The following is a 26,107-nucleotide window of genomic DNA, read 5'->3' on the forward strand; positions in this document are numbered from 1 at the left end:
ATGAACTGCTTTCCTTCAGAGAACTGTCCCTGTATAATGATGTCTGTACTTTCTTACCTGTCGCACACACTTGCGTCTTGTCCCTGATTTGCACTCTGCTGCACACACATGAACATTCTCAAAGTGTTCGTGAAAGGTATTTAAAATGTTATGTTGGTCTTGGGCAGAAGAGTCATTCTGGGGATAACAGACAGTCCCATCACTTCTCTGCCTGAAGAATGTGGGTCATGTACATAGGGAAAGGCCTGGACCATCTCTGCCTCTCTGTAGATCATCTAGCTCGTCCTCTGTCTCTCACTGGCAGTCACAATCTGTACACCAGGCTTTTTGTCTGTCAGCCTCCCTCCCTTTCGCTCGCTGGGTGAACTCTTCAGCTTTGTTGGGAGGTCCTGGTCTCTGTACCATCACCCCCATTCCATCCAGCTCTCTATCAGCACACACAAACATACGCATAAACACACACATTCAGCCACATGTGCGCACGTACACACACACACACACACACACACACACACACACACACACACACACACACACACACACACACACACACACACACACACACACACACACACACACACAGAGAGAACTACCCCTCACTCCCTGATTAATGGCAGAGCTGGGGAGTGTGCCAGGCCAGTTCCTTACAACGTGAAGGGAAGGGAAAGAGGACTGGAGAGGAGAGAGAGAGAGAGAGAGAGAGAGAGAGAGAGAGAGAGAGAGAGAGAGAGAGAGAGAGAGAGAGAGAGAGAGCGAGAGCGAGAGCGAGAGAAAGAGAAAGAGAGAAAGAGAGAGAGAGGGGAAGGGAAGGGAAGGAAAGACTGCTGCAGCTGTGGTTTTGGAGCCTGTCTCTGCACCCCCTCGCTGCCCCCTCTCTCCATCTCCTTGCTGGCTCCTCCAGGGACACACGCCTTGGCCAGGCCCCAGGAACCAGGGAGTCAGGACCAGGCTAAGGGGGAGAAAAAGGGGAACAAGAAAGAGAGGGTGGGATATCATAAAGGAAAGAACAAAATAAAGTGTGAGGTGATAGAAAAGTTTGGGAGAGTATATTCAATCGGGGGAAATAAAGGATTTGTGATAAGACATTGTGGGAGTGGTAGTGTGAGGTAAGAGATGTGTCCGGTGTGATCCTCTATCAGCCCTAGTCTGGTATGTTCGCAGTGTTAAAGTGTTGAGGATGGATTGATAATAAGAAAATAGACAGTGTAAGAATGGGTCAGACCACATGTGGTTGGCCTACTTTCTAGCATCGCTGTAACAATCCTGCCATGAGTTCAATACAGAGCTATGGTGTGGCTGAACATTCCCAGTCTACCCACATTATCAAATGATATGTTTCACTGTATGGAGAACCTACCACTGAGGGAACATTACTGATCCATTTGACATAAGAAATCTGTGTCATTACTTAACTGTTTGATGCACTGATCATTACGAGTTTACTAGGTTCCTAGTGGTCTAAGACCGGGGTTTTCAAACTTTTCTTTCCCAGGGACCCATGCCCAGGCAAACCGGCGACCCAGGGACTCCCATCGTCTGTTATGAAAAATAACAATACACTGAACAAAAATATAAATGTAACATGCAACAATTTCAAAGTTTACTGAGTAACAGTTCATACAAGTAAATCAGTCAATTTAAATAAATTCATTAGGCCCTAATCTATGGATTTCACATGACTGGAAATACAGATATGCATCTGTTGGTCACAGATACCTTAAAGAAAAGAAGGGGTGTGGATCAGAAAACCAGTCAGTATCTGGTATGATCACATTTGCCTCATGCAGCGCCACATATCTCCTTCGCATAGAGTTGATCAGGCTGTTGATTGTGGCCTGTGGAATGTTGTACCACTCCTCTTCAATGGCTGTGCGAAGTTGCTGGATATTGGCGGGAACTGGAACAAGCTGTCGTACACATTGATCCAAAGCCTCCCAAACATGGTCAATGGATGACATGTCTGGTGAGTATGCAGGCCATGGAACAACTGGGACATTTTCATCTTCCAGGAATTGTGTACAGATCCTTTCGACATGAGTCCTTGCATTATCATGCTGAAACATAAGGTGATGGCAGCGAATGAATGGCACGACAATAGGTCTCTGGATCTTGTCACGGTATCTCTGTGCATTCAAATTGCATCGATAAAATGAAAATGAACAACGCAATACATGATTGCAATACATTTGACCATGCTGGTCATTTATGAACATTTTAACATTTTAACATTTTGACCATGTTCTGTTTTAATATCCACCCTGCACAGCCAGAAGAGGACTGGCCACCCCTCATAGCCTGGTTCCTCTCTAGGTTTCTTCCTAGGTTTTTGGCCTTTCTAGGGAGTTTTTCCTAGGGAGTTTTTCCTAGCCACCGTGCTTCTTTCACATGCTTTGCTTGCTGTTTGGGGTTTTAGGCTGGGTTTCTGTACAGCACTTTGAGAATATCAGCTGATGTACGAAGGGCTATATAAAAATAAATTTGATTTGATTTGATGATGTCTGCCATCTGCCCGGTACAGTTGAAACAGGGATTCATCCGTGAAGAGCAAACTTCTCCAGCGTGCCAGTGGCCATTGAAGGTGAGCATTTGGCCACTGTAGTCTATTACGATGGCGAACTGCAGTCAGGTCAAGACCCTGGTGAGAACGACGAGCATGCAGATGAGCTTCCCTGAGACGGTTTCTGACAGAATTTCTTCGGTTGTGCAAACCCACAGTTTTATCAGCTGTCTGGGTGGCTGGTCTCAGATGATCCCGCAGGTGAAGAAGCCGGATGTGGAGGTCCTGGGCTGGCTTGGTTACACAAGGTTTTCGGTTGGAGGCCGGTTGGACTTAGCGCCAAATTCTCTAAAATGACGGCTTATGGTAGAGAAATTACCATTAAATTCTCTGGCTATAGCTCTGGTGGACATTCCTGCAGTCAGCATGCCAATTGCACGCTCCCTCAAAACTTGAGACATCTGTAGCATTGTGTTGTGGCAAAACTGCACATTTTAGAGTGGCTTTTTATTGTCCATTTACATTTACATTTAAGTCATTTAGCAGACGCTCTTATCCAGAGCGACTTACAGTAGTGAATGCATACATTTCATGCATTTAAAAAAAAATTAAAAATTGTACTGGCCGCCCGTGGGAATCGAACCCACAACCCTGGCGTTGCACACACCATGCTCTACCAACTGAGCCACAGGGAAGGCTTGTCCCCAGCACAGGGTGCACCTGTGTAATGATCATGCTGTTTAATCATCTTGATATGCCACACCTGTCAGGTGGATGGATTATCTTGGCAAAGGAGAAATGCTCACTAACATGGATGTAAATACATTTGTACAAAACATTTTAGAGAAATGCGCTTTTTGTGCATATGGAATATTTCTGGGATCTTTTATTCTGGGATCATTTTACATGTTGCATTTATATTTTGGTTCAGTGTAATTGTGTCTTATCATTAGGTGAATGTCAATGGCAAGTAGAAGTAATAAACATTTTTAAATTAACATTTTTGGTAGACAGTTTCATTATTTTGAGGTCTCCAGAGTTCACTCTAAAATAGTCTATTAGCTAGAACGGGAAAGGTATCTTGTCGGCGTAGAGAGTGTTTTGCTGTTGTAAAGCAAATTTTTGCCAATTCTACAGTTTGGCATGGAGCTGAGAGTCAATTTAGCAGTTTTAAAGCTAATTTCCTGCGATTCTATGCATTTTGCCATTGCTAAGGCTATGTTCTTCTACTCAAACGTTAGAATAAAATCAATGGGTATGTGGCCTGAATGCCCGTTTAAAAAATATATATTATTATCCCTGACTGTCTAGTTTTTATTTTCATTGTTTGTTCTCAAAAATGGTATTAATAAAAAATATATATAGTTAAAAATCTTTTCTGCATGCTTTCTATCTGGTTTTGGTCGTTTAAGTTGACACAAACTGTTTTTCAGTGTCAACTAAATTACCACTTAGATGGCCAGCTTAAGAATTGTCTATACAGAAAAACCCTGTAATTAGCACCAATAACTGTAATTTCCTCCATATTAAAGGGATAGTTCAAGAATTTGGCAAGGAAGCCCTTTATCTACTTCCTCAGAGTTGGATCAAAGGAATAGCTAGCATGCTAACTTTTCCTGTAAACTTGCAGCCATTGCGCTAACGCTAGTTAGCATTGGCTTGTGAAACTACCTATAATGTCCTTCATACTGGACACAGAAAAATACAAATTGTATCCACGATGGTATGTATTCTGTTTCAGCTAGCAATATTCATAAAATCATTATTTTTCACAATCGTGGACCCCTTGCTGTACCTCACTTGCAGTACCTCAGGCCAATTTTAAAATCCCCAGTCTAAGAGATCATTGTTTTTTCTTAACCTAAGAATGCATAGTGTTTGTGAGTGTGATTTGCTCACCCTCACAGCCTTGGAGTCCCAGGCTGGTGTGAGAGGCCCAGTCAGTCTTCCTTCTCTCCCTCTCTTCCCTCTCTGTGTTTTATGGGCTGTGTGCTGCGGTGCAGTGACCTCCCTCTCACCCCGGTGCCACCCAGCCGGTGCGGGATTCAGGCGTGCTCGGCCCCTGCCAAAACCCCACAGCGCCACATCTGCTATCCATAAACGCCAGACACTCTCGCTTTCCTTCTCCCTCACCCACACCACCTAGCTCTCCCTCTTCCTCTTCAGCTCTTATTCTAATTTCCCAGTTCTATAGATCCCTTTTGCATTCTCTCTCTCCATCTCTGGTTTTATTCAGTTTGAACACCCCTAGACGGGTTCTTCCCTTATCTCTCTCTCCTTGACCAACCCCTCCCCCTCTCTTTATATGCATCCAACGGAAAAATCTCTCACCCATTATATCTTCAGTGGGAGCCAGCTAAGTGTGGTGGCAGTGAACTGGGAACCACAGGACATTCCTGCAGCAAGCAGAGCAGACCTCAGTCAGTCACGTTAGTCAACTCCTTCTGACCATGGCCAGCACCCAGCAGTACCAAGCACACACTTCACTTATTTTTGGGCTGGATTGAACCGCGTTACCACATCGCCGTTGGTCCCTAAACAACTGCATTTTTATCTGTTTCAAATTGATAGTGTCGGCGGGAAATGTTGTGTACGCTGTCTATAGACATAGTCCCATTCTTTTACATGTGTTACTTTAAGGACAATCTCCATGGCGGGTGGGGATATTGGGTCCCCCCCCTCCTGATCATGAACAGCTAGCTAGAACAGCCACACCACACCCCTTCCTTCAGCTTTAAACAAGATGTGTTCAACACATCACTGTTCAGTGCCCTTGCCTCCATCCACACGAGTAAATCAAAAAAAGCTTATAATGTAGTGTTTCAGCAAACTGTCCAGGGCTCCCGGCGTGCCCCCCAAAGCAATAAAGAGGCATTACTTGTGCGATTGTTTAATCTTTATTTTTCAACTTTTTCCACACTGAAATCAAATTCGCAGTATGAAAAAATGTACAGTGAACTTTTGATCCCCTCCATTTCTTGGATCATGTTCCGCTCCTCCGACCCCAAGTCTTCACCTTCTAGTTTCCCAGACATATTGGCATGCCTCTTTGGTGCAGTCCCAAAAGAGACCCCAGATGAATAATGGAGCTGCAAGCATGCAAGAGTGCAGTTTTATGATAAATATTACAATTCATAAATCACTGTTTCTCTGAGGAGCACAAAGCATGGGATGAGGATGGGGAGGGATGTAAAACTGTTGAGCGTTGGGGATCCAGAGAGACCAACATGGGGTCACACGCTCTCTGCTTGAGTCTGACTGGTGATGAAATGGAGTGTGTGGGGGGGGGGGGGGGGGGGGGGGGCACTGTGTAAAGGTCTGAGACCGTAGCTAGCGTGGAGGATATAAGCAGTCGACCAAGTGTTTATAATAAACTTTTTCAATCAAATAAATTAATTGAAGAGGCACAAATTGTTTAGTCAGCAATGTACACTATCTGTATAAAATAAACAAAAAAACAATTACTATATGGGAATAAAATGTTAGACCTAAAGGAATGGAGGTGGAAAGAGCTGGAAAAGACTTCCCCAAACAGAGTGAGCAATGGACCTAAATAGGAAAGGCAAGCTAGTTCATCCAAAATTGTGATCATTGTTGTTCAGATGATCTATTTCTGTCTAATTCATGTGCCAAACATGTTGAAATTGAGAATGGAATCTGTACAACAGTTTTATTGATCTGAACATGCTCTCTGATTATGCCTCAACATTGTCTTCATGCTTTTTTTCACGTTTTTAGTGTTTGAGTACAGGGACATGACAGTGCATAGCTCTCAGATAATCAGTGAGTTCAGTTCCACCCAGTTATCAGTCACTGCAACAGAGCCTGTTTCCTCTTACACACTGCTGCCATCTAATGGCCAGGAAATGAACTAACTGAACCACAAGGACGTTTTCTAATTAAATAAAAATAAACAAGTGATTTGGTCTAATTGCTTTTATTTAATACAAATGACAATCCATCTCTTGGAGTGAAAATGTCATTGCCACAGTCCATGCAAGTCCATCTCTACAGACTCCAAAACCCATATAGTACACCTCTTGCAACAGACCACCACCTACTCCATGTCAAAATCATCCGGCATCTGAATCCCTTCTCCCTTGACCCAGGGCAGTGGCAGAGGTATATAGGGGTCATACGTCCAGCGAGGGTAGACCCTCTTATACATGTTCATCATGACAGTATCCTGAGACCGCATCTGGCTGTCAAATACACAATTCACGTGTCCATGAGTACCTGAAAAAAATACAGGTTTAGGTAAAGTATTCACACAATTGCTCAATGAAGGCAACACATTGTTTCATGTCACTAAACAGTATTGACAATGTTTGTGTTTTCTCTGTACCTAGGGCCTCCTTGATGTGTCCTCTCCGACCCCACTTGGTTCTCAGCTCAACAGGCTTAAACCACAGGATGTCATCTACCAGAGAGAAAAGAGCAGAGGTCAGTTAAAATGAAGATACATCATGTAAACCACAGGTGAGTCAGAGCCACTTCCTACATCGCCATATTGGTAGTACGATAGAAGTTGTGGGCCAAATGGTACAGATTCTCTATATAGTGCACTACCTATGGGCCCTGGTCAAAAGTAGTGCACTATCAAAGGAATGGGTGCCATTTGCGACAGACTGACAAGTTATGAGGATATTATTGGGAAACATGTAGTGCTCAGCTCAGTGACCCCTCACCCCTGTTGAAGAACATGTATCTGCAGACAGCGGACCGGCGGTTGATCTTGAAGGGGTGTCCACTCAACACGATCTTCTTCAGCACCACACGCTGGGGGTCACAGCTCAGTATACTGCCTGTACCCACCAGGTCCTGCATGCCTGGGGCAGACAATTGTATTTATTATTATTTATTCACTTTTATTTAACTAGGCAAGTCAGTTAAGAGCTAATTTTTATTTACAATGACGGCCTACCCCGGCCAAACACGGATGACGCTGGGCAAATTGTGCACTGCCCTATTGGACTCCCAATCACGGCCGGATGTGATAGAGCCTGGATTCGAACCAGGTACTACAGTGACACCTCTTGCACTGAGATGCAGTGTGTTAGACCACTGCATCACTCGGGAGCCCAGGAGAGATACAGGGTCAAATACAGGTAGAGATACTAATTGAGCCACACATCAGATACACAAACATTTATATGGACACAGAAGCAAAGAATGGCAGTGTGTTCCTCTGGCCTTCCCCATCTTCAAACAGGTAGAGACATGCTAATTCAGCCAAACATCACTCTATCCAGGCCCTTACCATCCTCCCTCTGTCTGAAGAGCAGTACCCCAGCGGTGGGGAATGTAATGGGGGCGTATACAGAAACCACCGTGGGGGCGTCGGCTCGAAGGAAACGCTCCAGCTTGTGCTTGTCGGCTGGCGAGAGAGCCAATCACAGGTTAGATACAACACTTAGACGAACACTGACTGTAGACATGGTTCCATCACTTGCTTTGTTAATGCTAAAGTGCTGAAAGCTAGCCAACACACAATACTCCAGTCCCCACAGTGTCAGCATATTTGCCATACTTTTTATTCAATAGATCATTTTGTTCAAGACATAAATGGTGCAGTTTAGCCAGGTTCCCCAACCTGATGTGTGCTGGGAGAAGATAGGGCAGGCCCGGAACCTCCTGAATCCACAGTGGAACACCAGCGCCTCTTTAGACTTGATAGGGTCTGTGTTGCTGGGGTGTCTCCTCACCAGCATGTGCATCACTGACATCTAATCACAGAGTATAGAAAGAAACCAAGGGGTAAGGAACTGGAACAATAGTTTCTAATGAACTATAGTGTTAAGACCATAAGCTAGGGTTGTTAGAATTATAACTTCTATCTATCTATATACAGTGCCTTTGGAAAGTATTCAGAGCCATTGACTTTTTACACATTTTATTAAGTTATCCTTATTCTAAAATGTTTCCCTCATCAATCTACACACAACACCCCATAATGACAAAACCAAAACAGGATTTTAGAAATGTTAGCAAATTTTATAGAAATAAAAACTGAAATATCACATTTACATAAGTATTCAGACCCTTTACTGAGTACTTTGGTGAAGCACCTTTGGCAGCGATTACAGCCTCAAGTCTTCTTTGGTATGACGCTACAAGCTTGGCACACCTGTATTTGGGGAGTTTCTTTCATTCTTCTCTGCAGATCCTCTTAAGCTCTGTCAGGTTGGATGGGGAGCGTTGCTGCACAGCTATTTTCAGGTCTCTCCAGAAATGTTTGATTGAGTTCAAGTCCGGGCTCTGGCTGGGCCACTCGAGGACATTCAGACTTGTCCCGAAGCCACTCCTGCGTTGTCTTGGCTGGAGCAGGTTTTCATCAAGGATCTCTATGTACTTTGCTCCGTTCATCTTTGTCTCAATCCTGACTAGTCTCAGTCTCTGCCGCTGAAAAACATCCCCACAGCATGATGCTGCCACCACCATACTTCACTGTAGGCATGGTGCCAGGTTTCCTCCAGAAGTTTACACTTGGCATTCAGGCCAAAGAGTTCAATCTTGGATTCATCAGACCAGAGAATCTTGTTTCTCATGGTCTGACAATCTTTAGGTGACTTTTGGCAAACTCCAAGCGGGCTGTAATCCTTTTACTGAGGAGTGGCTTCTGTCTGGCCACTCTACCATAAAGGCCTGATTGGTGGAGTGCTGCAGAGATGGTTGTCCTTCTGGAAGGTTCTCCCATCTCCACAGAGGAGCTCTAGAGCACTGCCAAAGTGACCATAGGGTTCTTGGTCACCTCCATGACCAAGGCCTTTCTCCCCCGATTGCTCAGTTTGGACGGGCGGGCAGCTCTAGGAAGAGTCTTGGTGGTTCCAAACTTCTTACATTTAAGAATGATGGAGGCCACTGTGTTCTTGGGGACCTTCAATGCTGCAGAAATGTTTTGGTACCCTTCCCCAGATCTGTGCCTCGACACAACCCTGTCTAGGAGCTCTACGGACAATTTCTTTGAATCATTCCAATCAATTGAATTTACCACAGGTGGACTCCAATCAAGTTGTAGAAACAACAAGGATGATCAATGGAAACAGGATGCACCTGAGCTCAATTGAGTCTCATAGCAAAGGGTCTGAATACTTAAGTAAATAATGTATTTCTGTTCTTTACTTTTAATAAATGTGCAGAAATGTCTAAAAACCTGTTTTTTCTTTGTCATTATGGGGTATTGTGTGTAGAATGCTGAGGATTTAAAAAAAAAAAAATCTATTTTAGAAAAAGGCTGTAACGTAACAAAATGTGGAAAAAGTCCAAGGGTCTGAATACTTTCCGAAGGCACTGTACACATGCACACAAACACACGCAGACACGTTCAAAAGTATGTGGACACGTTCTCGTCGAACATCTCATTCCAAAATCATGGGTATTAATATGGAGTTGGTCCCCCCTTTGCTGCTATAACAGCATCCACTCTTCTGGGAGGCTTTCCACTAGATGTTGGAACATTTCTTTGGGGACTTGCTTCCATTCAGCCACAAGAGCATTAGTGAGGTCGGCCACTGATGTTGGGAGATTAGCCTGGCTCGCAGTCGGCATTCCAATTCATCCCAAAGGTGTTTGATGGGAATGAGGTCAGTGCTCTGTGCAGGCTAGTCAAGTTCTTCCACACCACTCTCGACAAACCATTTCTGTATGGACCTCGCTTTGTGTACGGGGGCATTGTCATGCTGAAACAGAAAAGTGCCTTCCCCAAACTGTTGCCACAAAGTAGAAAGCACAGAATCGTCTAGAATGTCATTGTATGCTGTTGCATTAAGATTTCCCTTCACTGGAACTAAGGGGCCTAGCCCAAACCATGAAAAACAGCCCCAGACCATTATTCCTCCTCCACCAGACTTTACAGTTATGCATTACACTATGCATTCGGGCAGGTAGCGTTCTCCTGGCATCCGCCAAACCCCGATTCGTCAGTTGGACTGCCAGATGGTGAAGCGTGATTCATCACTCCAGAGAACGCGTTTCCACTGCTCCAGAGTCCAATGGTGGCGAGCTTTACACCACTCCAGCCGACGCTTGGTATTGCGCATGGTGATCTTAGGCTTGTGTACGGCTGCTTTGCCATGGAAACCCATTTCATGAAGCTACCGACGAACAGCTATTGTGCTGACGTTGCTTCCAGAGGCCGTTTGGAACTCAGTAGTGAGTGTTGCAACCGAAGACAGTCAATTTTTGCTACACCCTTCAGCACTTGGTGGTCCTGTTCTGTGAGCTTGTGTGGCCTACCACTTTGCGGCTGAGCCGTTGTTGCTCCTAGATGTTTCCACTTCACAATAACAGCACTTACAGTTGACCGGGGCAGCTCTAGCAGGGCAGAAATTAGACAAACTGACTTTTTGGAAAGGTGGCATCCTATGACAGTGTCATGTTGAAAGTCACTGAGCTCTTCAGTAAGGCCATTCTACTGCCAATGTTTGTCTATGGAGATAGCATGGCTGTGTGCTCAATATTATATACCTGTCAACAACAGGTGTGGCTGAAATAGCCACTAATATGTAGGGGTGTTCACATACTTTTGTATATATAGTGCATATTTATAATATACAAATATATATATTCAGAATTTCTATTATTCTGTAGTTTGTCTACACTTTTAACAACATATTTAACAGCAGAAATGGGTTACAATTCTTAACTTTCAGACTTAAGACATTCATTCAGGAGTATGCCAATACACTATACCTTCTGTTCATGTGGCAGTAAGGAGACCAGCACCAGAGGCCTGCCTGCCTGGACACTCTCCATCACCGTGGGGGGAACATCCACTACATGGAGGGTCACATACCAGCCCACCTAGAGAGCAGAGCAGGGTTAATGGATGGGGGGGGGCACAGAGAGGGGACAGGGTTGAAACAGGATGTCACACACACACACACGGCAGACTCTTAAAATGGCCCCCTCTTCCTCCTGCGCAGCCTCAGCCAGTACGCGGCGGCGTGTGCGCTCAAAGCTCTGGAACTGGAAGATGCGGGAGTAGTCTGCAGGCAGGTTCTCCACGGGGTCCCAGGGGGAGGAGCGGAAACTCTTCAAGCCCCTGCAACGCTGGAACCTGAGCACACAGGAAATTAGCAACGTCAACGTATAGCTAAATAATTACGCTGGGCCAAGACGTCCTGGAAAGTAAAGTTTGGGCGTTAACGGCTCGAAGGCATTGTCTACTACATATGACCAGATGTTTCAGACAAGTTTGGTACATTCCTCCCTCCTCAGACTTTCCCTTGAGTGTTGCTAAAGGAAATGTTACATCTTGGAGTGCTTTGACCCTTTGACCAGAGGCCAGGATCAAGTCACTGGCTGGAAATGAGCTGTTCATCAAGGTTATCACATTCTGCCTGACCATTTTTCCAAATGTAAATATAAACTCAACGTACAGGTAACCACCAAATAAAGGAAACACTTGAGTAAATGAGGGACACAAAGTATATCAAAAGCAGGTACTTCCACACGGGTTTGGTTCCAGAGTTAATTAAGCAATTAACATCCCATCATGCTTAAGGTCATGTATAAAAATTCAGAAATTGCCATTATTTTGGTTACTATGGCTAGAAGAGAACTCAGGGGTCTCAAAAGAGCATAGGGGGTTTAAACGGTGTGTGTCTCAGTCACCAGATCTCAACCCAATCAAACACTTATAGGAGATTCTGGAGCGCCTGAGACAGTGTTTTCCACCACCATCAACAAAACATCAAATTATGGAATTTCTCGTGTGAGAATGGTGTCACATTCCTCCAATAGAGTTCCAGACACTTAGAATATATGCCAAGGGGCACTGAAGCTGTTCTGGCTCATGGCGACCCAACGCCCTATTAAGACACTATGTTGGCGTTTCCTTTATTTTGGCAGTTACCTGTATGTGAGCCATGGGTCGACTGTGGATGTTACATGTCTTTTTCATGGATCGTTTGAATGGTTTTGCTGTGTTGTAGCCTACATTAAGAGCAGAGGGTCCTGTACAGTACTGAAGGAAAAGGGGCCACTGTGTATTTGATAGACAATATGATAGTCATGCCCTTACCTGTTCTTAGCCGATTGGTCTAGAGGTGTGTCCACTTCATCTGGGAACATCTCATTGGCCCGAGCCTCCCGGTAGCGTTTTAACCCCTCCCCTTCCTCTGCCTCGTCCATGTGCTCATCATAGCGCTGGTCTGATCCACCCTTGTTTGATGTGGAATTCAGCTCGTCCTCCTCATCCTCCTCCGAGCCACAACCTGAGGCAGCATCCTAAACCAAATGGAAAAAGACAGGATGTTTCTACTAGGGCTGGGAATTGCCAGGGATCTTTTAATACGATATTATCACAATACTTAGGTGCTGATACGATATGTATTGCGATTCTCACGATTCTATATGTATTACGATTAGATAATGTGATTTTATTGTGATTCGATGTTCCAAGCATATTGCTCACTATATGTCTGCTGCAGATGGACAAGAGACAGAGCCATGAGAAAACGAGTTTTGATCAGACATTGAATTAAAAGTGCTGAAAACAAAATTGGCTCCCTATTAAACAAGCTATGAAGGAAATATGCTGGAATTTTGGTGAAAGTACAGCCATCTGGCGCAAAAATAATATTGCGATATTGTCAATACGATATATCGTCAAAAATAATATCCCGACGATATGCAACTGTATCGATCCACACCATCACTAGTTTCTACTGTATAGATACTGTACATACTACATCATATACAGGACTTTTTCCACATTTTGTTAGGTTACAGCCTTATTCTAAAATTGATCAAATTAGTTTTTTCTTCAATTTACACACAATACTCCATAACGACAGAGCAAAAACAGGTTTAGAAATGTTTGACAATTTATTAAAAATAAAAAAACTTAAATATCACAATTATATAAGTACTCAGACCCTTTCCTCAGTACTTTGTTGAAGCACCTTTGGCAGCGATTACAGCCTCGAATCTTCTTGGGTATGACGCTACAAGCTTGGCACACATGTATTTGGGGAGTTTCTCCCATTCTTCTGACAGAGCTTGAGAGGATCTGCAGAGGTTGGATGGGAGCGTTGCTGCACAGCTATTTTCAGGTTTCTCCAGAGATGTTCGGTCGGGTTCAAGTCCGGGCTCTGGCTGGGCCACTCAAGGACATTCAGACTTGTCCTGAAGCCACTCCTGCGTTGTCTTGGCTGTGTGCTTAGGGTTGTTGTCATGTTGGAAGATGAACCTTCGCCCCAGTCTGAGGTCCTGAGCGCTCTGGAGCAGATTTTCATCAAGGATCTCTATGTACTTTGCTTCGTTCATCTTTGCCTCAATCCTGACCAGTCTCCCAGTCCCTGCCGCTGAAAAATATCCCCACAACATGATGCTGCCATCACCATGCTTCACTGTAGGGATGGTGCCAGGTTTGCTCCAGACGTGACGCTTAGCATTCAGGCCATAGAGCTCAATCTTGGTTTCATCAGACCAGAGAATCTTGTTTCTCATGATCTGAAAGTCTTTAGTTGCCTTTTGGCAAACTCCAAGTGGGCTGTCATATGCCTTTTACTGAGGAGTGGCTTCAGTCTGGTCACTCTACCATAAAGGCCTGATTGGTGGACTGCTGCAGAGATGGTTGTCCTTCTGGAAGGTTCTCCCATCTCCACAGAGGAACTCTAGAGCTCTGTCAGAGTTACTATCGGGTTCTTGGTCACCTCCCTGACCAAGACCCCCGATTGGGAAGGGAAAGGGGATACCTAGCCAGTTGTACAACAGAATGCATTCAAATGAAATGTGTCTTCCGCATTTAACCCAACCCCTCAGAGAGGTGCGGGGGGGCTACCTTAATCTCAGTTCGGCCGAGCGGCCAGCTCTAGGAAGAGTCTTGCTGGTTCCAAACTGCTTCCATTTAAGAATGATGGAAGCCATTGTGTTCTTGGGGACCTTCAATGCTGCAGAAATGTTTTGGTACCCTTCCCCAGATCTGTGCCTTGACACAATCCTGTCTCGGAGCTCTACGGACAATTCCTTCGACCTCATGGCTTGGTTTTTGCTCTGACATGCATTGTCAACTGTGGGACCTTCATATAGACAGGTGTGTGCCTTTCCAAATCATGTCCAATCAATTGAATTTACCACAGGTGAACTCCAATCAAGTTGTAGAAACATCTCAAGGATGATGAATGGAACAGGAGGCACATGATCTCAATTTCAAGTCTCATAGCAAAGGGTCTGAGTACTTATGTAAATAAGGCATTTCTGTTTTTTCATTTTGTCATTATGGGGTATTGTGTGTAGATTGCTGAGTATTTATATTTATTTAATCCATTTTAGAATAAGGCTGTATCAAAATGTGGAAAAAGTCAAGGGGTCAGAATACTTTTCGAAGGCACTGTATGTAATGTAAACTACTGGTCTTAATTAGGTTCAAGCCAAGGGCATTATACTATTTATAAACCTAATGGTGTTGGCCCAAGGAAGTTAGAAGAAGTGTACAAGTGGTTCTCACAGAAGTGGCATTACAGTAAGCAAGAGATACATGAGGGGGGAATCCACACTGCATGGGGTCGATTCACAACCTTCAGAACAACTCCAGCTGTAATAATAATAATAATCATGATCATCCCCAGCCCATTGTTAACATCTCCTAGATGTTAAATCCTGTCTAACCCCAACATCAAACACATTCTAATAACGATTAAAGAAAATAAATGGAGCTGAACCTTTTCTCCAAAGACGAATTTCCCCCTTTCTTTCAAGCAGGGCTGTTATAAATAAATGGTCGTCCCTCCCTTGGTCCAGACAGGAAGTTGTGTCCGCGGAGCAGGAAGTCAGGTGGCTTCTCTCGGGACCCTTGCTCCAAACACTATTGTTGCCACGGTGAGCAGCCTGGTATTACAGCCCAGAGGCAGACACTGAGAAAACAAACAGTGGTGCTGCGCCGCAGACCAACTACGGGTTACGTATACACTGTTTTGTTCCACCCCCAACCACACACCGTCCGGCGCCCGCAACTTTTTTTCACCACCAATCACTGTCCTGTCTGAGCACCCTGACGTCTTCCGCATCACCCCACATCAGCTCAGACGTCTCAACAATCAACTTAGACTGTAGGATCACCCTCTTCTCCTTACACTACCCTGTCTGCTTACGCTTTCCTTTAGTGGTTTCACTATCGCAACAGGCGGAGGGTAAACAAACACGTAAACAAACACAGCAGTGCACCCAATGCCCTGGGACAGGACGAGGTCAGTGTAACAGTTGTCACTCTTTCTTCTGTATTAATGGCTACTCCAACTGAGTTGACCCTCACATTTATTTATGCACTGTCTATGAACACTCACAGGACTCCACACACTCACACTGACACCACAACACACACATAACATGCACACACATTTATACTAACTCGACACACACACAATCTTCATTTACACTGCTACTACTCTGTCATACATCCTGATGCCTAGTCACCTTACCCCTATACATATCTATCACTCCAGTATCCCTGCACATTGTAAGGCGTGGGTGTTGGTAGATGAGGAATCAAATGTAGGAGAACAGCGATTCGGTGTATGGGCTTTAATAGGCTTCCACACAAAACGACAGCCAACCCAAACAGCGCACAGAGCGCACAACAAAGCAAAGTGCCCCAAACACACGGGACAAAACACAGCTTGCGCAAACATACGCACTACTGAAGAATGTGCAACAAACCGCGTGTATTCACGCACAGCATACAATGGGAAAAATAATCCCGCACAAAGAGCAGGCGGGCCTGCTGGCTAATAAAGCCCGCTAATAGCCCAACTAAAAACAGGTGCGCCTAATAACGAAAAGGGGGGGAAACAAAAAGGGAATCAGTGGCAGCTAGTAGGCCGGTGAGTCGTGACACACATTGTAAATATGGTACTGGAACTGACCCTGTATATAGCTTCTTACTTTCTCGTGTTCTTATTTCTAGTGTCTTTGCTTTTCCTTCCTTATGTTATTTTTACTATTACATTGTTTTTGAATACTGCATTATTGGGTTTAGAGTTTGCAAGAAAAGCATTTCACTGTACTTGTGCACGTGACAATAAAACTTGAAACTAATGCTGTATGTGCTGGAAAAATACATACATAAGTATTCTTCTGTGCAGACTTTTCAGTTTCCCAGGCTGTGGCTTGTACTCACTACTCACCACCTGAGAGTCAAGGTCCTCTCCATCTATGGATTCGGCCATCATCGCGTCATCATCCTCCTCATCGTCTGTGCTCACTTCATCCTCCTCGCCATTCTCATCCTCCTCATCCACAATCCACGTGGCCTGGTAGTCTGATATCCCCTTAGGCACCTTCATAACACGCTTGCTCTTTCTGACCTCTGAGGGAAGGACGAGGGGGGAAGGAGAACATTTATTAGAGAAGTTCATTACATTGTAAACCCAGAGACAATAATAAACTCAATGTGTTGACATGATCCAGTTCAAAGTACCCATACAATGGATGCCAACAACAGCACTGCGACCATAGATCTATCATGTAATTCAACGTAACGACCCTCAATAAAACTCTGTCCTCTCTCTCCCTTTACCTTCAGCCTCCAGCAGTTCAGTATCAGTGGGCCAGGTCTGCTCTCCATCCATGGGGTCTACCTCTGCCTCGGCCTGCAGACTCTCCCTGCGAGCTGGGTCTGCCTTCATCAGCACCCGCACTGACTCCACCTCATCAACACCACCATCCTGAAACACATAGAGAGCACAGTTAGCACGTACTGCCAACAAGCAGAAGCAGCACTGATAAATGCCTTCACTATAGTTTGTAAATGATTCATTAAATCACTGTCAATTTTCTATGTAATGATATCAGCCCGTGATAAGCTGTGACCATCTTCGTAACATTGCAAAAATCAGAAATGTTGTGCCCAAAAATGCAGAAAAGCTAAACGATGCCTTTGTCAATTCTAGATTAGACTACTGCAATGCTATACTCTCCAGCTAAACTGACAAATAAACTTAAGTTAGTGCTAAATACGGCTGCTAGAATCTTGACTTGAACCAAAACATTGTATCATATTACTCCAGTAATATTACTGACTTCCTGTTAAGGCTGATTTCAAGGTGTTACTGCTAACCTACAAAGGATTACATGGACTTGCTCCTACCCATCTCTCCGATGTGGTACTGCCATACATACCTACACGTACGCTACGGTCACAAGACGCAGGCCTCCTTATTGTCCCTAGAATTTCTAAGCAAACAGCTGGAGGCAGGGCTTTCTCCTATAGAGCTCCATTTTTATGGAATGGTCTGCCTTTCTATGTGAGAGATGCAGACTTGATCTCGACCTTTAAGTCTTTATTGAACACTCATCTCTTCAGTAGGTCCTATGATTGAGTGTAGTCTGGCCCAGGGGGAGCGAAGGTGAACAGCAAGGCACTGGAGAAACGAACCGTCCTTGCTGTCTCTGCCTGGCGGGCTCCCCTCTCTCCACTGGGATTCTCTGCCTCTGACCATATTATGGGGGCTGAGTAACTGGCTTACTGGTGCTCTTCCATGCCGTCCCTAGGAAGGATGCGTCATGTCCTGCAACGTGGTAGCTACGTTGCTATACTCAACTTGAGTGGGCTGAGTTACTGACGTGATCTTCATGTCCGGTTTTTATGCCCCCTCGGGCTATAGATCTTTGAGGGCTATACTCAGCCTCGTCTGAGGGTAGTAAGTTGGTGGTCTGTTGATATCCCTCTAGAGGTGTGGGGGCTGTGTTTTGGCAAAGTGGGTGGGGTAATATCCTGCCTGGTTGGCCCTGTCCGGGGGTATTGTTGGATAGGGCCACAGTGTCCCCCGACCCCCGCGTCTCAGCCTCCAGTATCTATGCTGCAATAGTTGAAGTCAGAAGTTTACATACACCTTAGCCAAATTCATTTAAACTCAGTTTTTCACAATTCCTGACATTTAATCCTAGTAAAAATTCCCTGTCTTAGGTCAGTTAGGATCACCACTTTATTTTAAGAATGTGAAATGTCAGAATAATAGTAGAGAGAATGATTTATGTCATCTTTTATTTCTTTCATTGCATTCCCAGTGGGTCAGAAGTTTACATATACTCAATTAGTATTTGGTAGCATTGCCTTTAAATTGTTTAACTTGGGTCAAACGTTTTGGGTAGCCTTCCACAAGCTTCCCACAATAAGTTGGGTGAACTTTGGCCCATTCCTCTTGACAGAGCTGGTGTAACAGAGTCAGGTTTGTAGGCCTCCTTGCTCGCACACGCTTTTTCAGTTTTGCCCACAAATTTTCTATAGGATTGAGGTCAGGGCTTTGTGATGGCCATCCCGATACCTTGACCTCGTTGTCCGTAAGCCATTTTTCCACAATTTTGGAAGTATGCTTGGGGTCATTGTCCATTTGGAAGACCCATTTGCGACCAAGCTTTAACTTCCTGACTGATGTCTTGAGATGTTGCTTCAATATATCCACATCATTTTCCTACCTCATGATGCCATCTATTTTGTGAAGTGCACCAGTCACTCCTGCAGCAAAGTACCCCCACAACATGATGCTGCCACCCCCGTGCTTCACGGTTGGATGGTGTTCTTCGGCTTGCAAGCCTCCCCCTTTTTCCTCCAAAATAATGATGGTCATTATGGCCAAACAGTTCTATTTTTGTTTCATCAGACCAGAGGACATTTCTCCAAAAAGTACGATCTTTGTCTCCATGTGTAGTTTCAAACCGTAGTCTAGCTTTTTTATGGCGGTTTTGGAGCAGTGGCTTCTTCCTTGCTGAGCAGCCTTTCAGGTTATGCCAATATAGGACTCGTTTTACTGTGGATATAGATACTTTTGTACCTGTTTCCTCCAGCATCTTCACAAGGTCCTTTGCTGTTGTTCTGGGATTGATTTGCACTTTTCGCACCAAAGTACGTTCATCTCTAGGAGACAGAACGCATCTCCTTCCTGAGCTGTATGACGTCTGCGTGTTTATACTTGCGTACTATTGTTTGTACAGATGATCATGGTACCTTCAGGCGTTTGGAAATTGCTCCCAAGGATGAACCAGACTTGTGGAGGTCTACAATTTTGTTTCTGAGGTCATGGCTGATTTATTTAGATTTTCCCATGATGTGAAGCAAAGAGGCACTGAGTTTGAAGGTAGGCCTTGAAATACATCCACAGGTACACCTCCAATTGACTCTAATAATGTCAATTAACCTATCAGAAGATTCTAAAGCCATGACATCCTTTTCTGGAATTTTCCAAGCTGTTTAAAGGCACAGTCAACTTAGTGCATGTAAACTTCTGACCCACTGAAATTGTGATACAGTGATAAGTGATACAGTGATAAGTTAAATAATCTGTCTGTAAACAATTGTTGGAAAAATTACTTGTGTCATGCACAAAGTAGATGTCCTAACCGACTTGCCAAAACTATAATTTGTTAACAAGAAATTTGTGAAGTGGTTGAAAAACTAGTTTTAATGACTCCAACCTAGGTGTATGTAAACTTCCGACTTCACCTGTGTGTGCCGGGGAGCTAGGGTCAGTCTATCCTATCTTTTGTCCTGTGTGAACTTAAATACGTTCCACCTAATCCTCCCATTTCTCTCCCCTCCTGACCTGAGCCCTAGGAGAGAGAGAGAGAAACTGACCCACCTGCATTCTCCGTCTCCTTCCTTCCCAGGCTTGGCAGGACGAGCGGTCATAGAGTTGAGGGGAAGGGGGTCTATGGATGGGGGCATCGATCTGACTGAGCTTGAAGTCTCCAAACCCAGAGATGTGCACCAGCCTGTCCACCTGCAGAGGGCAGCCTCGGACATACCCAGACACACGCAGGGTCCCCAGGCCCGTAGGGGCTTCCCCTCTCCCTTTCTCAGAGCTGTTGGGGGTGTAGGAGACCTGCTGGGCTAGGAGGTGAGGTCGACGGGAGCGGAAGCCCAACCTCCTCTGCCTCTGTGCTCCCAGGTGTCTGAGCATCAGTGTGGCGTCCTGGTCTGAGTCCAGAGGGAAGAGGCGCACCCCAGGGAAGCGGATTTCGGATATCTTGGCTAGCGCCCGCTATGAGTCCGCACGCTTCTTCACTGCTAGGTCTGAAATGCCCTGACACACCAGAGCTGGGGGAGAGAGAAGTGCCAGTTATATAGAATATAGATGACAGTGGATGCAGAGAAAAAAGGGGTGGGGTAGTTGAGATTTGGAGTAAAGGAATCAGTATAATATCTACAGTATGTCATCTGCTAAACATTTATCTAATCAGCAAGGGGAGAGGACAAGTTGAAAAAAATCAAGTGCACTGTGAGCATCTTTTTTGGATAGCTTATATGGAATCTCACCATGGGCTGGAAGCCCCTGTGCAAAGAGACAGGAGAGGCAGTAGTCTCCATAACTGTCCCAGCCTTCTGTAGAGTCCAGCACAAACACCAGACTATCTGCTACCTTCACCACATCCAGTAGAGAGTGCATGTCAGCTGGAGAGAAAAGGGAGAGGGAGGGAATAGAGTCAGAGATTATGTTATCGGATTAGTACTAGCGTCGGCATCAAATGACGGCAGGTAGCCTAGCGGTTAAGAGCGTTAGGCCAGTAACCGAAAGGTAGTTGGTTCGAATCCCCGAGCAGACTTGGTGTAATATCTGTTGATATGCCCTTGAGCAAGGCACTTAACCCTAATTTCTCCTGTAAAGGAGTCAGCATGCTTCAGTTCGGCTGTTGCCTAGCCAAACTTGGCTAGCCGAACCAAACGAGTGCACTCGCATACTCCCTTAGAAAACCTCTGCTTAATTTTTTTTAAATATAACGACAATAGTACTGTTTGTCCATTTTGAGACGCCATAGCAAGTATACACTTCCTCAAAATAGTCAGAATTGATCTACGATATCTCAAGAAATCTATACTTAAATGATGTTTTTGCAGAGATCTTAGTAGCGCAATTTTACATCTAACTAAGATGTTTGGTGCAGTATTTCTCAATTAAAAAATGTGCATGAAAGTGAGTTGTCTCTCGTTGAATGACAGTTTATAGAAAAATCTCTACTGTTGACCAATCACCAACGAAGGAGCGTAGACTTTGGGGGGGGGGGGGGACCATCCCTGCTGCCCAGATGACGTTTCTCTGCCAGGACCTGGACAGGACAGACACGTAGCATTTAAGGTAGACTCAGCAATGTACGAAGTAATAGCAATATTGTGCTGATTTCCACAACAACTAAGAGTGCATTGATGCTGAACTTCTCCTGTTTTGGTACCATAGCTACCACGTTGTAGCATATACTCTGTGTGACTGTAAAGTCTTGCATCGCGTTCATCTCAATATGTGCGGTGCTGCTCGTTGCAATGTCATAAAGCTGACTCTACTTTTAACTTGCCTGATTTATACCGCTGTCGTTCTAAAGTGACATTGTGTCAAATGCAAGAGCATCTTACCAGGTCCTTCTTATTTTGCCACAGCTGGTTGGCTTTGTGTCGTTTGTCCAGCTTTTTCGCCTCCTTCTTCTGTTTTTTGGTAAGAGCCGTCACCGACACTCTTCCTGTTGGGGATGACATCATTCAAAGGTGAATGACAGATCAGGATGGAAACAAATGAAAGGGCATGGCTACCAACATGTGCACTAGCAGATAGACAATTACAGTTGATGTAAGGGTAATGGACTAAACGCCTCTCCATGGTGAAGGAGGTTTCTGATGATCCACCAAAGGTGTGGAGCAGAGACCAGGCTTTGTGGACTCTAGCTCCTACTACATGGACTTGCCCAAGGTCAATACTTCAAAAATGTAAATTATGAAACGCCTACCATGTACCTATGTTAGTCCTCTGTAGTTGCGTGCCTTTCATTGTTTGCTGAAATCTATACATTTTCAATAAGCGTTCATCAAATACAACCACTCTTTGCTCATTGCTGTTGCTCCGGAGTGGCGTAGAGGTCTAAGCCACTGTATCTCAGTGCAAGAGGTGTCACTACAGTCCCTGGTTCAAATCCAGGCTGTAGCACATCCGTCTCTGATTGGGAGTCCCATAGGGCGGTGCACAATTGGCCCTGTGTCGTCTGGGGTAGGCTGTCATTGTAAATAAGAATTTGTTCTTAACTGACCCAGCGTTGTAAAACAGAGGAAGGTGGTCCACCCACTTGTCCCACACTGACCTGATTGCAGCTAGCTTGTCTCTCTGCAGCCAAGCTGGCCTGGTGTCTCAGTTATCGAAGCAGATAATCCTGGAAATAATGTGGAAGTTTTCCAGAGACATTGTTGCACGGAAAACTTCTCTGCCAGTTTCTGCATCCCACAGGGATTCTGTTGATTCCCCATTGGATCTGAACACCAGCAAGGATAAGAACCCCAAAGTATGCATGTAAATGAGTTTGTTCCATCTCCTATCATCTCTCTCTCCAAAAACACACCTTCCCTCCAAATTAGTGCAGTCCAGAATGATTTTCTGGATGGTGTCTGGGATGAACAGTTCAAAAGAAGACATGAGTAACCGTCGGCCCCTTATCACATTGGCAGCCATGCGGGGTGGCTCATTCCTTGGGCAAGAAGACCATTTAATTTCAGAATTTTTTGATGTCCAGATTTCTTCTCCTGCAGGCTGCTGATGATCTGGTTCCCAACGGGTTGGTCCTGGGCTGGCTGCTGACGGGCTGGCTGAGGGTCAATCTCATCCTCTTCTTCCAACTCACTGTCAGACTCCGAATTGACAAAGACATGATCCTCATATTCGGAAAATTCTTCATCTTTCAGTGGAAGATGCTCCCTCCACACTAGCTCACACCAGCTCTCTCTGCAAAAATGATTTCTAAGGCCCTCTGAGGAGAGATTACCTTTGCCATACTGATTGATTGTGGTAAGGAGCCACACATGCAAAGCTATATATTTGTTGTGTCCCTCCCCCAATTTGCACCTGGCTGGGGTAGAGTGTGGGAAAATAATGTTGTTTTTTTTTACAACGTATCAAAATAATGTACTGTAATAACATTGTACAGGTTCCCACAAGACATTGTGTAGTTTCACACACTACAAAGGGTAAAGTGTGCGAGAAAAGCAGGAGACAGGTTATTGGTGATGTGTTGAAACAGCAGGCCCAGGGAGGAGGAAGACAGAGTGAAGGCACACAGCAAACCTCGTTTCATTTTTACTGGTTTTCACCTACACACAAACACATACACTTTTATTACCCTCAGGTCCACATATGTAATATACATTTGTAGGGGGTGCACAGTGTGCACTCAATGAAAATGTGTTATTTTACATGTTCTTCCCAGAAAATGAGCAAAGGCCAATGAGTCTCAGGTTGAAAACAATTATTCATTGTATCATTTTTCTTTTAGTTGTCACGACATCCGCCGAGGTTGGTTGCTCTCCTTGTTCGGGCGGCGTTCGGCGGTCGACATCACCGGTCTTCTAGCCATCGCCGATCCACCTTTCATTTTCCATTTGTTTTGTCTTGTTTTCCCGCACACCTGGTTTGCATTCCCTCATTTCTCATCTTGCATATAACCCTCTGTTTCCCCCCATGTCTGTGTGTGGAATTGTTATGTGTAAATGTATGTGTACTCCAGGCTGGTTTGCGCCGGGTTATTGTAACCCATGTGTGTTTAGTTTTCTGAGTGCCGTGTTTTTGTTCGCCTCAATAAAGGGCTCCGTTTGCTACTCATTTCTGCTCTCCTGCGCCTGACCTACCTCAAATTTCAAATCAAATTTATTTTTATATAGCCCTTCGTACATCAGCTGATATTCTCAAAGTGCTATACAGAAACCCAGCCTAAAACCCCAAACAGCAAGCAAAGCATGTGAAAGAAGCACGGTGGCTAGGAAAAACTCCCTAGGAAAAACTCCCTAGAAAGGCCAAAAACCTAGGAAGAAACCTAGAGAGGAACCAGGCTATGAGGGGTGGCCAGTCCTCTTCTGGCTGTGCAGGGTGGATATTATAACAGAACATGGTCAAAATGTAAAAATGTTCATAAATGACCAGCATGGTCAAATAATAATAATCATTGTAGTTGTCGAGGGTGCAACAAGCACGTCCGGTGAACAGGTCAGGGTTCCATAGCCAGTTATGCACTACCTGCAGCCAGTTATGCACTCCTTACATTAGTAAACATTGAAAATGGGTCCCACAGACCTGAACACAACAAGGGTTAAGCAAGTCAGCCATATCAGCTGTTTTTTTAAAGGAATTAAATTAGGCTGAATGAACTGTTTTGCTGCCAGACAAGACTCTGTTGTTAGCCTGGTGCGGCAGTGGTAAGGTGTTGGGACTGCTGTTGGGACAGTACGCCCTAACAGTTTGTGGGCATGGTTTTTCACCGTCACAGCGCAATTATTATTATTTTTTATTTCACCTTTATTTAACTAGGTAGGCCAGTTGAGAACAAGTTCTCATTTACAACTGCTACCTGGCCAAGACAAAGCAGTGCAACAAAAACAACAACACAGAGTTACACATAAACAAACGTAAAGTCAATAACACAATAGAAAAATAATCTGTACAGTGTGTGCAAATGTAGAAGAGTAGGGAGGTAGGCAATAAATATGCCATAGAGGCGAAATAATTACAATTTAGCATTAACACTGGAGGAATAGATGTACAATTAATGTATTGTTTAGTGTTGTGCCTTTGCTGTCATGTATCCCCCCCCAAAAAAATTGTGTTTGCCCCACCAAGATGTACATGCTAAAATCGACCACTGAAAGTATGGAGTTCCCACATCTGATGATATTAATTTGTCAGCTAACGTTACGTTCGAAACAGAATTTGAAGCACGTGTTCGGCAGCACAGCAGCAGCACGTCCATGGCTACAACCAGTGACAAAAAGGGACACATTCCTCCATCAAAACTTACCCTTGTTCTCCTGTTGGATTTCTCCTTTCGTCCGATGCTTGCCACGTTTATGTTCTTTATTTTTCTGTTGAAAAACTCTGGCTCTGTGGCCCTGCTGTTGTTCTCCACCAGACACCATTTTCGCCACGCTCGTTAGACGTCATGTGTCAGGGATTTCTTCGTCATCAGACGATATGGCGAAATCATCGTCGGAAAATGAGGACCAATATGCAGCAGAGTTGAGATAATTCATTTTTGAACATTTAATAAACTCAAAACGAACATACAAAATTAACAAAACGAACTCACGATTTACAGACAGTCCTGTTAGGCTCACTCACGCAAAACAAGAAACAATCTCCCACAATTACACAGACAAACACACCCAACCAATATAGGACTTCCAATCAAAGGCAACACCACACAGCTGCCTTCAATTGGAAGTCCACCCCAATTAACCAAACATAGACATACAACCAACTAGATCAACATAGAAATACGTAAACAAGGAACAGTGCCCAAAAACCCCGGAATACTAAATCAAATGCCCTTTTTAGAAAAAACACCACCCCGAACCACATAAACCAAATACCCTCTGCCACGTCCTGACCAAACTACAATAACAATGAACCCTGGCCAGGACGTGACGTATACTGGCCAGGACGTGACACCATGCCAACTTTGATGACGTAGTTCACTTGCTATTGAGAAAGGCCGCTGTATGCAGACCTTGAAGACAGGCTACAGTGGGGGAAAAAAGTATTTGATCCCCTGCTGATTTTGTACGTTTGCCCACTTACAAAGAAATTATCAGTCTATAATTTTAATGGTAGGTTTATTTGAACAGTGAGAGACAGAATAACAACAAAAATA

The 26,107-nt window shown here is 44.5% G+C and overlaps 1 protein-coding gene across 1 annotated transcript; it reads right to left on the minus strand.

The window, feature by feature from the left end:
* Positions 1-6,153: 6,153 nt before the first annotated feature.
* Positions 6,154-25,701, minus strand: LOC106581168 (pre-rRNA-processing protein TSR1 homolog). Its single transcript, XM_082966106.1, is given in 16 exon segments — positions 6,154-6,733; positions 6,843-6,917; positions 7,186-7,326; positions 7,758-7,874; positions 8,091-8,223; positions 11,189-11,299; positions 11,390-11,555; positions 12,522-12,727; positions 16,627-16,808; positions 17,019-17,142; positions 20,073-20,150; positions 20,152-20,534; positions 20,754-20,942; positions 21,472-21,541; positions 21,843-21,946; positions 25,256-25,701. Coding segments are annotated over 16 exon segments (2,376 nt in total). The 5' UTR covers positions 25,374-25,701; the 3' UTR covers positions 6,154-6,554.
* Between the last annotated feature and the right edge of the window lie 406 nt (positions 25,702-26,107).

Source organism: Salmo salar, chromosome 20 (genome assembly GCF_965601325.2).
Source record: "Salmo salar chromosome 20, fSalSal1, whole genome shotgun sequence".
In the NCBI taxonomy this organism is placed as follows: domain Eukaryota; kingdom Metazoa; phylum Chordata; class Actinopteri; order Salmoniformes; family Salmonidae; genus Salmo; species Salmo salar.